Source organism: Siphateles boraxobius, unplaced genomic scaffold (genome assembly GCF_051911475.1).
Source record: "Siphateles boraxobius isolate OS27281-9 unplaced genomic scaffold, OSU_SipBor_1 66, whole genome shotgun sequence".
NCBI classification, from domain to species: Eukaryota; Metazoa; Chordata; class Actinopteri; order Cypriniformes; family Leuciscidae; genus Siphateles; species Siphateles boraxobius.
In genome coordinates, this window is record NW_027509193.1 from 14,033,592 (window position 1) to 14,047,590 (window position 13,999).

At 35.8% G+C, this 13,999-nt stretch overlaps 1 protein-coding gene across 1 annotated transcript in view; it reads left to right on the forward strand.

Moving 5' to 3' along the window:
• LOC143721696 (inactive phospholipase C-like protein 2) overlaps positions 1–13,999 on the forward strand; it is a 91,263-nt gene that overhangs the window by 68,458 nt on the left and 8,806 nt on the right. The window contains exons 3-4 of the mRNA XM_077212378.1: positions 5,779–5,982; positions 9,024–9,099. Coding sequence (XP_077068493.1) covers positions 5,779–5,982; positions 9,024–9,099 — 280 coding nt within the window. The remainder of the gene's footprint in view (positions 1–5,778; positions 5,983–9,023; positions 9,100–13,999) is intronic.

Consider the following 13,999-nt stretch of genomic DNA (forward strand, 5'->3'; position numbering starts at 1 on the left):
CGGTGGGAAAATATCCTCACCGTCACATCCCTAATTTCAGTATTATTTAGAAGACAAAAACGCTTTTTTTCCCCACAAATTTCACATCATCTTTCCTTGCAGGTCCTGCGCCACCACAAAAGATCTGCAGCAAATGCACAGAAATCAAGAATCAGAAAAGTGCTGTAATAGCTCTGTTTGAAATTACAATAATTAAAATAAACTACAACTTAATATTGAAATAGTTGTTGTTATTCATTTCTGTAGTGTCACTCAAAGCCTTTGATGGCAGAATTCAGCTTCATGATCTCTCCACCGGATAAACACACATCTGTTCATCTGTCCCTGTAACATCCAGACAAGATTCACATTACCTCTGTGATTTATGAGCTCAACAACACTACATTTACATGTTGAGGTTGTTTTAACTTTTTATCCAACATAAATGTTTCTCAATTTATCAACAGTAATGGACAAATAAAATAGACAACTTATGTTTAGTTACTTTACAGATTTGTTCTACATAATTGCACACATACATCACTCAGAAGTGAGTATTTCATGTTGTGATGTTCTCTTCTGCAATACTTACTGAAGATTTTCATGTCAGATGTAAATAGACATTTAAAGGAGCTGTATGTAAGAAATTTATTTTAATTAATCGTAAAATGGCCCTGATATGTCACTAGACATTAAGAAATCATGTTCATTTCAAATACTTATATCACTGACAACAGTAGTCCGGCCAGGATATTGTCATTTAAAAAGTGAAGTTGCAGTCCTCAACTGATGTTGATGTTGTCATGTTGTGCTTTGGTCTGATGCGTCACCCTCCAACTATCTACCAATCACGAAGTCAGTAGTGTTGCGGCATCCGGGTTGCCAGCTCTGCTCTAGTTACCACAGCTGCAGCTACAAACGTGTCGGAATCGTATAAAAAAATGTCTAGGGTGTTTTTTTATTTATTTTTTATCACTTTTACTCAAGACATGCTTCCTGACAACATAGGATTCCATTCATTATGCTAAGCTAAGCTAGCGACGGCACTCCCAAACTAAGACAATGCATGCACTGAGACAAAAATGCTTTTGCCCAGGTATCTTAATGTAGGGGAGACTGTGAATAAGCCCTATTTCAAAAAACGGTGGAGTGTTCCTTTAAAGTTAATCTTTTAAAAAACTAATAATTTAACAATGTAACACTGATAAGTATAATCTTTAGAAGATTTCAAAATTCATATTTTTTTGTATTTTACATTATAATGTGATGCCTAAATTCATTTGAAGCATTTAAAAGAATAGATTTTTTTTTTAAAAATAGTCACTTTTTGATATTTGCGAAAGACCCTAAGTGCAGCATATACAAAGAAAACAAGTTCAGGCCCAGAATGGACCCCTGTGGAACCCCACTAAACAGCAAACAAAGTATTTTAAAGGTCTTTTTAAATGTATAACTTACCATTATCTAACTCTGATATAACAATTGTATTTTAAAATGTTTTAAATGTGTGTGTATATATAGAATATACAGAATTTATCCTTATAAAAGTCACTGTGCAATTCAAATAGTGCATCCGTTTCCCATTAGCCGGTTTCTCCACTGATTATTGATTGGAGGAACTGATGCATGTCCACTAAAGAGGAGAGAAAAAGGGGGAGGGTGCAGGAAAACACTCCTTTCTTGCTCAAGTGTGCAAACAGTTAAAGGAAACACACTGAACAATGCCAGTCACTCACTGGAGTCACTGCAGAATGTGTGTAGGGTTTTAATGCTGCTATTAAGAATTCATGTGTTGAGTAACATTTTATTTAGTCCTGCTGTATCTTGGAATAAAATCAGGGAAGATGAGTGCAGAGCATCAGTATAAAGCGCCAAGTGATCCTGTTCTTGGCAGGATGTTATTCTGCTCAATCACTTATAAAGTTTCAACATCAAGCTGTCTGCTGCTGATTCCTCTTTCTCCATGTCTCTCTCATACAGTTAAACAGCATGGTCTCCATGGTGTCATAGCAATCCCACAGGAAGCGTTGTTTGTGTAGAATGATCTGTCACTTCTGTGAACCGCTCTCTCACACTAATGAAACAACAACTTCAGCACACACAGACTCACACAGACCAATGTGAATGCAGATAATTAGATTATGCTTCTCTGCTATGGATACTTTTACGTTTTTATTTTTGAAAGCACATATTTTTAGAACTATTTTAGTTTTACAAAGTCATTTGTAATTATGGCTTGCATGTCAGTTGTAAATTTTATCAATTTTATCCGGTCCATCATGACAAAGTAATCTTTCAATGGAGACAAAAATTTCCTAGTCAGGCTTGTATTGCAACCATATTGAAGCCTGATCTAAATCTAAATCTGCTGTGCTTTAAATATGGACATATTGGTGTGCACATCGCTCAGTGTTTACTATGCACACTGTCATGAGTCAGCACTTTTTACTAGCATAACATCCTGCCTAAAGTTAACGTGCCTATTCTAGACTGTGCTTTATAATTGTGTCTAAAGCACAGAGCCAGTGAGTGCATGAATTAGTCTTGTGCTGCCGTATTTAATGGGTAAATAATATGAGTATTTCATGGCCATGGAGCGACAGCTTTATGCCTCAATGACAACAATAAATCACAGATGTCTTAGCATGAGAACTTTAAGAGCATCTTTAGAGTTTCATGATAATGTACTTCTGCTTTAACTATATAATATATAATATAGCTCTAAATTGAAGTTGTTGTGTTTCATTGATTGTAGCGTCAACTTAGAATTTTCTAAATTCTAAACCCATGTGATTTTCTTTCTTTCGTGAAATAACAGCTGATTCATTAAAAGGATCTGACTCGAAAGAACCATCTGTTCATTAATCAGACATTGCTAATTCTCTCTTGAACATATCAAGGAGAGCTAAGAGCAGATGTTTGTTTTTTATGTTTTATGTTTATGTTTATGTTGCTCCAGTCCCCCTTTTTTTTTATTTTACCTGTCAAAAAAAGTTATTAATTTCGTGATTTCTTACCAATGTTTAAAAAGCGGAATAAAACAGTAATATGACGAAACATAATTATTTATTCAGTTGTTTATTTTTTTCTCTTCATTTAAAATAAGATATATGATATTTAAATTGAACTTTAAATTATTTTATTTTAAGCACCCCCTTGTGGCCCCAGATCCCAGTTTAAAACTCCCTATTCAAGATTTCACCTTTTGTGTTCCATAAAAGAAAGTCACCTGAGTTTGGGACAACATGAGGGAAAAGTAGATTATGACTTTACTTACATTCACCTACAGTAAATGTCAAATTTGCTCGATTTACATTCACAATAGATATTTTAATGATTTTTCTATTGCCTGCTAATTCAAATTCCAATTAATCCAAATTCGTTATTCATAATTTTGCATGTTCTCGATGACTTACATCAGGCTCAATTTGTACCCAGATCTAAAGTCACAATAGTCTGTTTTTATACCATCCAGTCTGTTTTTTTTAATCCATTTTCACATTATAGCTCAGCTTACATGACCCCCACTCTTCCTGACCCATGCAAACACAAACACCCTTGTTTTCACAAACACAGGACGAAGTGTCTGGAACACATTATCCGAGCGTGTGCCGGAAGTGGCTCTTTCCCGCGCTCTCCTGGCCTGAGCCACGCTGTTTTTACATGAATTAGATTATGGAATTTGGATCATGCAGCAAAGAGTTCATTAAACTGAAAATAACAAAATTGAATGACTAATTGAGGAAAAAAAATAAAGCATTAGACAGATAGAGCAGTTCTTCTTGTGTATATGCGTGGGTGGGTGTGTGAGACCGCTGATAACTCTCTTTATAAGAACAAATTGTCCAAATCTGTTCCTAGACACCTATGTTTAAACACTCGACTAATTTCCCTTACATGCAGGCATCAGTCTTAGTTATAAACAGTTGTCATTTTGCGACACAAGCTAGTAGGTAGGTGGGTGTGTGTGTGAGTATATTTTGGTATTCCTGTGCGGACCTTTTTTCTGAAAATTTCCCAAGAGAATAGCAAATCCTGTTGAAAGCGTCTTGCGGGGGTCGGCTCCAAAGGGAGGACATATTAATAAATGTGCTAAATATAAATCCACGTGTGCGAAAAACTATGTGACTACATGTGTCTGGATTGAAAATGGTTGTCGGCCTGACAATTGCTGTCATGAGACCAAAAGAGTATAAAAGGGTGAGTTCCTTCCCCCGCAAAATGAAACATCTGTCATCATTTACTCACCATCATGTTGTTTCAGTTAAACCTGACTTGGACTTTTCTGTGGAACAAAAACGAAGATATTTTGAATGAACCGTTTTTGTCCAAACATTGGGTTCCAATGTTGTTTTAACCTCAACAGATTTCAAAATATCTTCTTTTGTATTGACTTTTCTGATACGAATTGCAATAGCCATTTAAAATGCAGTTTTCAAGTTTTCAGTGCTTGTTTGAGGGCTGATTAATTTGGTAAAAATTCTGTGATTATTCAGCAATATAACTATAAAATATTATTAGTAGTAGTGATAGCAGTAGTTGTAAAACTACACTATTGCTATTATAAGAATTTCACTGTAAAATAAAAAGTCTTAAGGAAAATAATATAAAAATAATGACAATAACAATAACTGTAAAATTACAATACTAATATTTATGGTTATATAGCTAATATAATAGTTTCTTCATTTAAAAAATGTTAAACCATCTAGCTTTTATTTTGTCGGAAAACCGCTGGGAGATCTTAAAGCTTCTCTTTTATTGATGGCAGCTGGTTTAAGAGCTTCTCATTTTAAGTTTTGGAATATGGTTGCCGTATGTTGCTTTCCCAAATGCAACCCAATAGCGACCCAAACAGCTGATGCAGAGATGGCTTAGTATGGAGCAGAATTTCCTGAAAACCACTCTGAGATATTGAAAACACCAGATCATGAGTTGCTCATGTGTAAAAGGACACAGTGCCACACTTCACTTTGAGACACAAAGCGCATATATTGAAGTTAATTGCAGCCTTTGAGATCAGACAATCACACTATTGCAATTGCCATATTGCAATTGTGGTTTTTATCCGATTAATTGTGAAGCCCTAAGTTCTCTGTGTGTGTCAGGAGGCCAGGAAAACAGCATTGTTATGATCAAAAGCTTACAAGCAGCTGTCCACCCTCTCACTCGTGAATCAGAACACTTGCTTACTTGATACTCTTGTTAATACACACAGAAACACAGCATCACCTCAAGCAACCCAAATTCCAAGTGGCCTGAGACCTTAATGTCATGGGAACTTAAACCATGCTGCTCTTCTCTCAAAGGCCCTCTGTGTTTACAGAACTCTCATAGAAACATCATTTTTCTCACCAAGGTATGATATCATCCCTAATAATTTCCTGAACTAAGGCAACATTGTTGGCTAGAGCAGTTCTTTGACTCTCAGATATTTAGTTTTTCAGCATTAGTACTAGAAGGCCAAGATTTGTCCTTTCTGCATCTCTCCGGGACTCAATGAGCTGAAGGCACTTTCATTACGATCTAGTGCGTGACTTTGATCTGGCCTCCAACTTGACAGAGTGCTGTGTCTTCTTGTTCACATTCAACAATAACAAAAAAAAAAAAAAAGAGGGAAGTTTAATTCTCTTGGTTGAGGTAAACATGAGCTTCTCCGTGGTCAATATGTATTTAAACAGAATCACACAGTGTGCTGTTACTGTGGGTAATCGCACATTTATCTTCAATGTGAAACTGGCCTGCACTTTTCATGTAGGTCACTAAAGCTAATGTCTTCTCTGCTATCTTTTTTTCCAGAATGCCATGGTGTCGTTTAAGGAGCTCTGCGGTCTGACTCCGGCAGCTAACATGAAACAGTGTATCCTGACTGTGTCCTCCTGGCTCATGAACAGTGAGCGAGCGCTACGGGTAATGGTAAATCTCAGCGAGGCCTACCCCACCATGGAAGCCCATGGCCCCATTCCAGAGCTACTGCGTAAAGTGCTCACCGCTTATGACATGGTAGGGTGAAATTCAACAGCGTGACCCTAAGTGCTAGCACATGTGAACCAAAATATGTTGGGACAAAACATGAGGGTAATACTTGATAGTTCAGATCGAATATTACATTAACTTGTTTAGTAGTAGTAGTGCAAAAATTAACAAAAAACAAGCATGATATAATCTTATATTGAATAACAATATGGCTGAATTAACGAATGCTGCTCCAGCAAATCTTGTAGTGTATATAATCTTAATAAACCTCAGTATTGTTTTAGTTTCATCAATTGTCTGAATATTTTCAAATTTTTAGTTTCATGAATTCTGTAGTTTTTATACTGTATATATGTCAAGTCACCTTTGTTTATATATATAACGCTTTATAAAATACAGATGGTTTCAAAACAGCTTTACAGTGATAACAGGAAAATGATTCAAAATGCAAACAGAATTAATTTCAGCTGTACAAGCAGCTCTAAAAGAAAATCCTTTCATTGTTCAGCTGAAGTCAGTTCAGTGTTGATTTAAAAACAGTCAAATCTAAAACAGTTCTGCAGAAAACAAACAGTGATGTCATCATCCGGCTCAGTTTAGTTCTCATACAACAGCATCAGTGCAGGCATATCAATACTATTGTTGAATATTAAGTGTCCCCAACTAAGCAAGCCAGAGGTGACAGTTGCAAGGAACACAAACTCCATCAGGTGACAGATCTGAGAAAAAAAACTATTTAAAAGCCAGGCTCAGTCGGGGGCCAGTTCTCTTATGGCCAACAAACGCACACTGTGTGATTATGATTCCGGCTGCATCACAAGTCAGAAATTACATTGTGGATTGGTAGCATTCAAATGTTTTATCCAGTTCCTTTTGCTTAAAGATCGGATTCATCATGCAAGTATGGAGACGAAGCTGGTCATAGGTCTGTGCAGAGGATGGTCTTTGCTGGGATCTGTTCCGATGGCTTTCATGTCGATGAGGCCTTTACAGGGGATTTTTTAGTGTACACTGTTTCTGCTGACATGCAGGGCTGCGTTGTGGTCGTGTCTAGGAGGTTCAGGTCCACCATCTGATCGGACCGGATCCGGCTGACTATGGTAGTCTCTGGATAAACAGAGAGACTGATATTAGTGTTTATGCCATTCTTCTTACGATGCAACAAGTACATCGGGTGTTATGGGAAGTATTCCCGGTTGACATAATGCAGCCTAACAATCCTTTAACGGATGTAATTTATAGAATGGTGATAATGTGTCATGTGTATGCCAGGTTAAATAGTTTTTAGTCTAGATTTAAACTGACAGAGTGTGTCTGCTTCCAGGAAATTGTTAGGAAGACTATTCCAGAGTTTGGGTGCTAAATAGGAAAAGGATCTACTGCCAGCAGTCGATTTTGATATTCTAGGTATAATCAACTGGCCAGAATTTCTAGATCGCAATAGATGTGACGGACTATAATGCGTTAAGAGTTCGCGCAAGTACTGGGGAGCTAAACCATTTAGTGCTTTGCAAGTAATTAGCAAGATTTTAAAATGTATGCAATGTTTTATTGGGAACCAATGTAGTGTTGACAGAGACGGGCTACTATTGTCATACTTCCTGGTTTTAGTAAGAACTCTAGCTGCTGCGTTTTGGACCAGCTGTACTTTGTTTATTAAAATACAATAATTACAATAATCTAGCCTAGAGGTCATGAAAGCATGTATATTTATAGTATCTCAATATAATGTTATAAATAATTAATAAATTTTTGTAAATCTAAAAATACCGTTGCAAATATTAATGTATAATCAGTAATACTGAATATATATATATATATATATATATATATATATATATATATATATATATATATATATAAATATACATGGTTCCAAATCAGATTATACATGTAATGTCATAAATCCTGAATATACTGTTGCAAATCTGAATATATTTTCATATATCCTGCATATATAGTTGTATATACTTGTTATATAAATCTTAATATACTGTCATATACCCTAAATATTGTTGTAAATAATCCTATATATTGAATATATACACAGTAGTTGACAATCTGAATATTATATCATAACTCCAGAATACATAGTGAATATTTAAACATATATCTTGAATACTTTATCTAAATAAATCCAAATATGTATTTAGTTATACATAAGTACCTGTGTATATTAACTGGAGCTGCGTTTATGAATTCAGTCATAGCCTACAGCAGAATAACTGCAAACTTCTGCTCTTTCTTGCTTGTACCTTTTATAATGGGAATTTAACAGATTAAATTCTGCAAAGATGTGAAAGTGTGTTTGAGTGTAGTACGTATCATTTCTGCTCTATCAAACCCTGCTGTGTATTTTCTCTTTCATGACGTGGACGGGTGTGTGTGCGTGTGTGTGTGTGTGTGTGTGTGTGTGTGTGTGTGTGTGTGCATGTCAGGCCAAGTACTGATTGACTGTCTAGGATTTTCATTGATTAGGCCTTCCATTGATTAGTGTCAAAATAACTATGATTTGTCAAGTATCAAAGTATTTTTTTTTTAAGAATTTAACACCAGCTTAGACCAGCATGAATTTCTATGTTGGTCCAAGCTGGTTTGGTTAGTGCTTTCAGGTTCACATCATAAAAACTCAGTGCCTAAGCAGTTTAACATATGTGTGTGCATATACTGTGTATTAATGCATGTATGTTCTTGATTCTAAATTTAGCTATAAACAGTGTCATTACACTAGTAGCAATAATAGAGAAGACAATGAAAGGGCTTTACTGCAAGAAGCACATCTCATCAGGCCTGTGGAATGCAGCTCAATCTCTTCTGTCAGTAAAGCGTATTACTGTGTGTGTGTGTGTGTGTGTGTGTGTGTGTGTGTGTGTGTGTGTGTGTGTGTGTGTGTGTGTGTGTGTGTGTGTGTGTGTGTGTGTGTGTCTGTGTGTCTGTGTGTGTGTGTGTGTGTGTCTGTGTGTGTCTGTGTGTGAGTTTGGGTTTCTCTGGGAAGGGCTTGCCTGATCTGGAAGTCTCACTTCCTGCTGAGACCTGACTTCCTGTTTCCTGTTTTTGGTTTCCTATAGATGATCCAGACGAGTCGTACACTGATCGAATCAGCCGATGGCGTGTACTCTAAACTTACACAAGCACAGCGAGCAGGTATCGTTGCACAAACACACACACAGTACACATATTAGCAGTAAGATGAGCAGTGCAAGCACAACAACGGTTGATCATTTAAATACAGTACTTCACAATAACAATTAGGCTTTGTTAATGACTGTAATTTTTTTTTTTCTGTTTACTCATGAAGCAACAGGAAGCATAAACCCTTGCACACACATATTTTTTTGCACATTTAATAATCAGTATACCCCTTGATAATCTATTTTGTAGCTGAAGTGAATTATTTTCCAGAGCACAGTGGAAAGCTATGTTTTTCGTCGCTATTTGCATTCTTTTTAATCATCTGACCTCATGGACATATTAAATAGCCCGTATTTAATGGACGTATTTTTTTACCCACTTTTGGCATAAAACACACATGCCAACAGATACAATTGTCTAAAGATATAAAACTAAGCTTTGAGCAAGAGAGAGAAGGAGAGAAAATGTTAACAGGATGTTTATTTGAAAAACTATTAAAAACTATACAAATTAACTATAACTTATCATGAATTTATTTTAACATAAATTAATAAATTGATACACCTAGAGGGGTCATGCGAAGCTGTGATTTTACAGTGGAAAAGGCCCACAATCACATTTTAAGACACCACAGAGAATAGGATATGATATCATGCTTTAGGGCTTCTGTTTCTGCTTCTGTTTCTGCTTCTGTTTCTGCTTCTTAATAACAAATGAAAATAGTAGCAAACTACAGTTCAAAAAAGAAAAGGCTGCATTTATTTGATCAAAAATACAGTAGATTGTAATTGTAAAACATTATGTCAGTTTAAAATAACTGTTTTTCAATTCTATATTTTAAAATGTAATTTATTCTTATGATGGTAAAGCTGAATTTTCATTATCATTACGCCAGTCTTCACTGTCACATGATCCTTCAGAAATTATTCTAATTTGGTGCTCAAGAAACTTCTTTTCTCAATATAAACTTTCATTATATATTATCTTATTATTATCAATGTTGAAAATATGTGCTTAATTTTTTCGTTGAAACTATCATTCTTTGATGAATAAAAAGTTAAAAAGAATAGCATTTATTTCCAATAGAATTTTTTTATGTCTGATAGTTTTTTCTGTCACTTTCGATCAATTTAATGAATCCTTGCTTAAAAGTGAATACATCTTACTTAGCTCAAACTTTTGAATGGTATTACACATTAAAAATGTAAAAATATATCATCTACTCTATTCTCATCATACAAATTTGCCGGTCAAAGTTCACCAAATTGTAACTGTTGTAGACACAAAACATGATACTGCTATACATGAGATATTGCTGCTGGTCTCTGGCGCCCACATGCTTATCAATGGAAGTCAATTAAGTGCAGCATAGTGTGACCGTGGCCTTTAGGTATGACACAACACAATTAAGTCTGTAATTATTATTGATAAAAATGTAAAATAATCAAAAATCTTCCACCAAGAACTATTGTTTGTGGTTGCCAAGCAGCGCAATGCATTAATACAGAATGTGGGCATTAATATGTATGTGTGTTTATAGTAATTTTATTGCAGCTTTGAATGCAGCGTATCCAATCAGAATCTAAAGTCAAAACAATCAGTTTTATATAACGCTCCGCCAGAACCCCTGGTCGGCTATGTGTCACCATGTTAATGGAGAAATCTGCTTTGGAGAGCAATAGAGTGTCAGTAAATAAACAAGGTTGGCGTGCTCTAGCGCTGTCTCCTCGCCCACTCTTTCTCATCCCGTGTCCTTCCACCTCCCTCCATCTATTTCACGCCGGTGGAGAGGTTGAATCATGCCTTTGCTAATGACCTTCTCTGCTCTTACTGGTTTCTGCTCAAAAATAAACACGTTTCTAGCACTCGCCGCCTCCCACATTCTGCCGTGCGGATCTGGACTTGTCCATCTGAGTGTCACAGCTGCCGATCTGAACTTTAATTAGCAGTGTGAGGGGAGGGGGCAGCTGTTTGAGAGAGACGGAGAGCTGTGGGGCGCTGATAGCCTTGTCCAGCACCTCTCCATTCTAATAAACACTTCGGTCAAACTCTGCTAATTAAAAGTGAATTACGTAATTAAGATGGAGCGGATTGAGAGCAAGGACAAGTATAACTGTCCGTTCCTGCTCTCATCTTAAGATGATTAATCGTGTCCCATGGTTGCTTAAGGCAAGGGTCTTCAACCGGGAATCCGCAGCAGTACTGCAGGGGGTCCGCCAATTAATGTTTGATCACACATCATTTTTGTCATACAATTAAAACATGGGTAAAAAAAACATTACAAAATCAAATGCTTAGCACCCTCAAATGAAAGCAAGAGCGCCCTCAGTAGATACTGTAATAATATCATATTGGAGAACACATCTTTTTTTGAAGTTCTACGAAGATACCGTATAAGTGTGAATTTAGATATGCAATGATAAGCTAATTTTCATTCATTCATTTCGTTGACATGGCATGACATAGATAAAGAGAGCGCAAGTTGCAGCAGCTGCGAGCTCAGTGAATGTGCAGGCAGATAGTCGTAAACGAGTGATTGATTTGTTGCGGCACTGTGTGCAAAAAAAAATACTTCGCCAATTGGAGTTCATGATTTTAATGGGTTTTTTTTGTGGCAGACTGATCTTTGAATAAAAAAAATGTTTGGTTCAGGTTTGAAATTCATTATCTTTTATTATAGGCTATGATGACATCACCACAGACTACATATTTTATAGACTTATAGACTTTTATAGACCTAATAGACCAATTATTTGTAATGGTAACTTTACTAGAGAACCCTGACTATTTTCAGAATTACCCTTAGTGATTTAATCCATAATTGTCCATCACACAGTAAAAATAAAATGTGAAGTTTTAGTAAACGTTAAGCTAAAGTTTAAGTAATTGTTTAATTGTCCCTCTGACAGTAACATTTTAATGTTTTTTTTTTATAAACATGAAGCTAAAGTTCAGGTAAATGTAAATTGTCCATCTTACAGTAAAATTAAAATGTATGAGGACTCTGCAAATCCATTAAAATAATTAAAAATCTCAATTTTAACAGTGAAATGTGCATACAACAATAACGTGCATAGTTCTAATCTACTGTCTAACATAATATAACTATCATAATGTGGTTTGTTTCTATTAATATCAAAGGCTAGAAAATTATATTTTCTCTTGAAATTGCTTTTACCATTGTTTTTCCCTGGCATTCGTGATTCATCAGAATAGACCTGTGACCTATTTGTGCTACAACACATCGGATGGATGGATGTTTCAGGCCTAACTCTCACACTTAATGGAAATACATATGTGTCTATATCAGGGGTCTCCAACACGTCGCTCGCGAGCTACCAGTAGCTCGTGGCCTGATTGGAGGTAGCTCGCCAAGGGGCCGTTCACATATCGCGTCTTTTGCGCGCTCAATTTCGTTATTTCAAATGTAGGAAGCTCATAATTGAAGCGACGCACTCATTTTTTCCAGGCGCAGTGAGTTGAAAAAATGCATTAGCTACTAGAACTTCTTTGTCATTGTGGAGAGCGCAGTGCATGGTTGCATAGTAACGACAGACGCCACGGGAAATTCGGACCGAATTTTACTATTAATAATAAAAGATAAGCTAATGTGCATTGTAAACGTCAGTAATTTATCTTTTTTGACTCATTCTTTTTATAAAAATAATTAAAAGGCTGAAATATGCAAGGTTTCTTTTTATGAATCTTTTTTGTCAAAACTTTATTTGAACTTGTACGCTACATACTAGTAGATAACATGTCCAGTACTCCTTTAAAATATGGCCATCATTTTTAATGTTGTTATTTTAATGTTTATGTAAACAAAAAGTGCATATTAATGCTAATTATATTTGTTATTTGCTGGTTTTCGACATAAAACTTGGTGAATTGATTTTATTGTGTAGTATTAGTACTTTTTGAACAGGATTCGGTGACAACCGTGATCATTTTGGTCACTATAATCATGAAATGAAATTTCCATTCCATTTCATCTCTATTTAAGATGCACTATAAAATCAACTATAATTATGTTTTGTTTTTACAGTATAATATGCAAAGTACAATTTTCTTTAAAAAAATGTATCTCTGATTCTGTTCTTTTCTCTGACATTTAAGGGTGACATTTATGGGCCTACAAAAACTCTTTTAGGTCTAAAACAGTTTAGATAGTTGTTAATATGAGAGTTATGAGACATTATCTAAGAGATTAAAGTATTGAATTACATGAGTAGCTCTCGGCCACTATCTTTTTGTAAAAGTAGCTCTCAAATGAAAAAAGGTTGGAGATCCCTGGTCTATATGCATTTAAACACACACACATGCATTAATCTAAATATACTAACTGTACAACTGCATCTACAGTTTAAGTTCGCAAACAATCTACTTGACATGCCAATATTCCCTTTCCAAGTGCTTCATCATCTCCGCATTGAGACAGCTATTCAATACTGCCCGTAACTAACACAATCTTTCTTTTAATTCATCACAATCGCTCAATCCTGTATTTTATCTTGTTACTTTAATCCTGTTCTTTATTTCTTCCCTTAATCCTTTTCTTCATCCATCTCCTTTTCTCTCTCCTTTTCCCTTCATCGTGACACCTCCGACTCAACAATTCCATCCCACACACAAACATGTCACATCCGATCGTCCAATCAGGAGGCAACCTTTTCTAAGAGGATCACCATACATTACCATTGCCATAGCAACCACATTAAATGTAACAAGACAACTTTGTCTGTCATTAAACAATCTCTCATCTGTATCAAACTTCAAAGGCTCTCAGGCACAAACACATGTAGCTGTCTTCTCATTCGGTGACAGCTCAGAAATGTACATTGTGTGAAAATGATGGTTCTTTCAGCAAATCTGTTGTCATTTGCAGCTCTATTTCTCCTTCCTTTTCACAAGC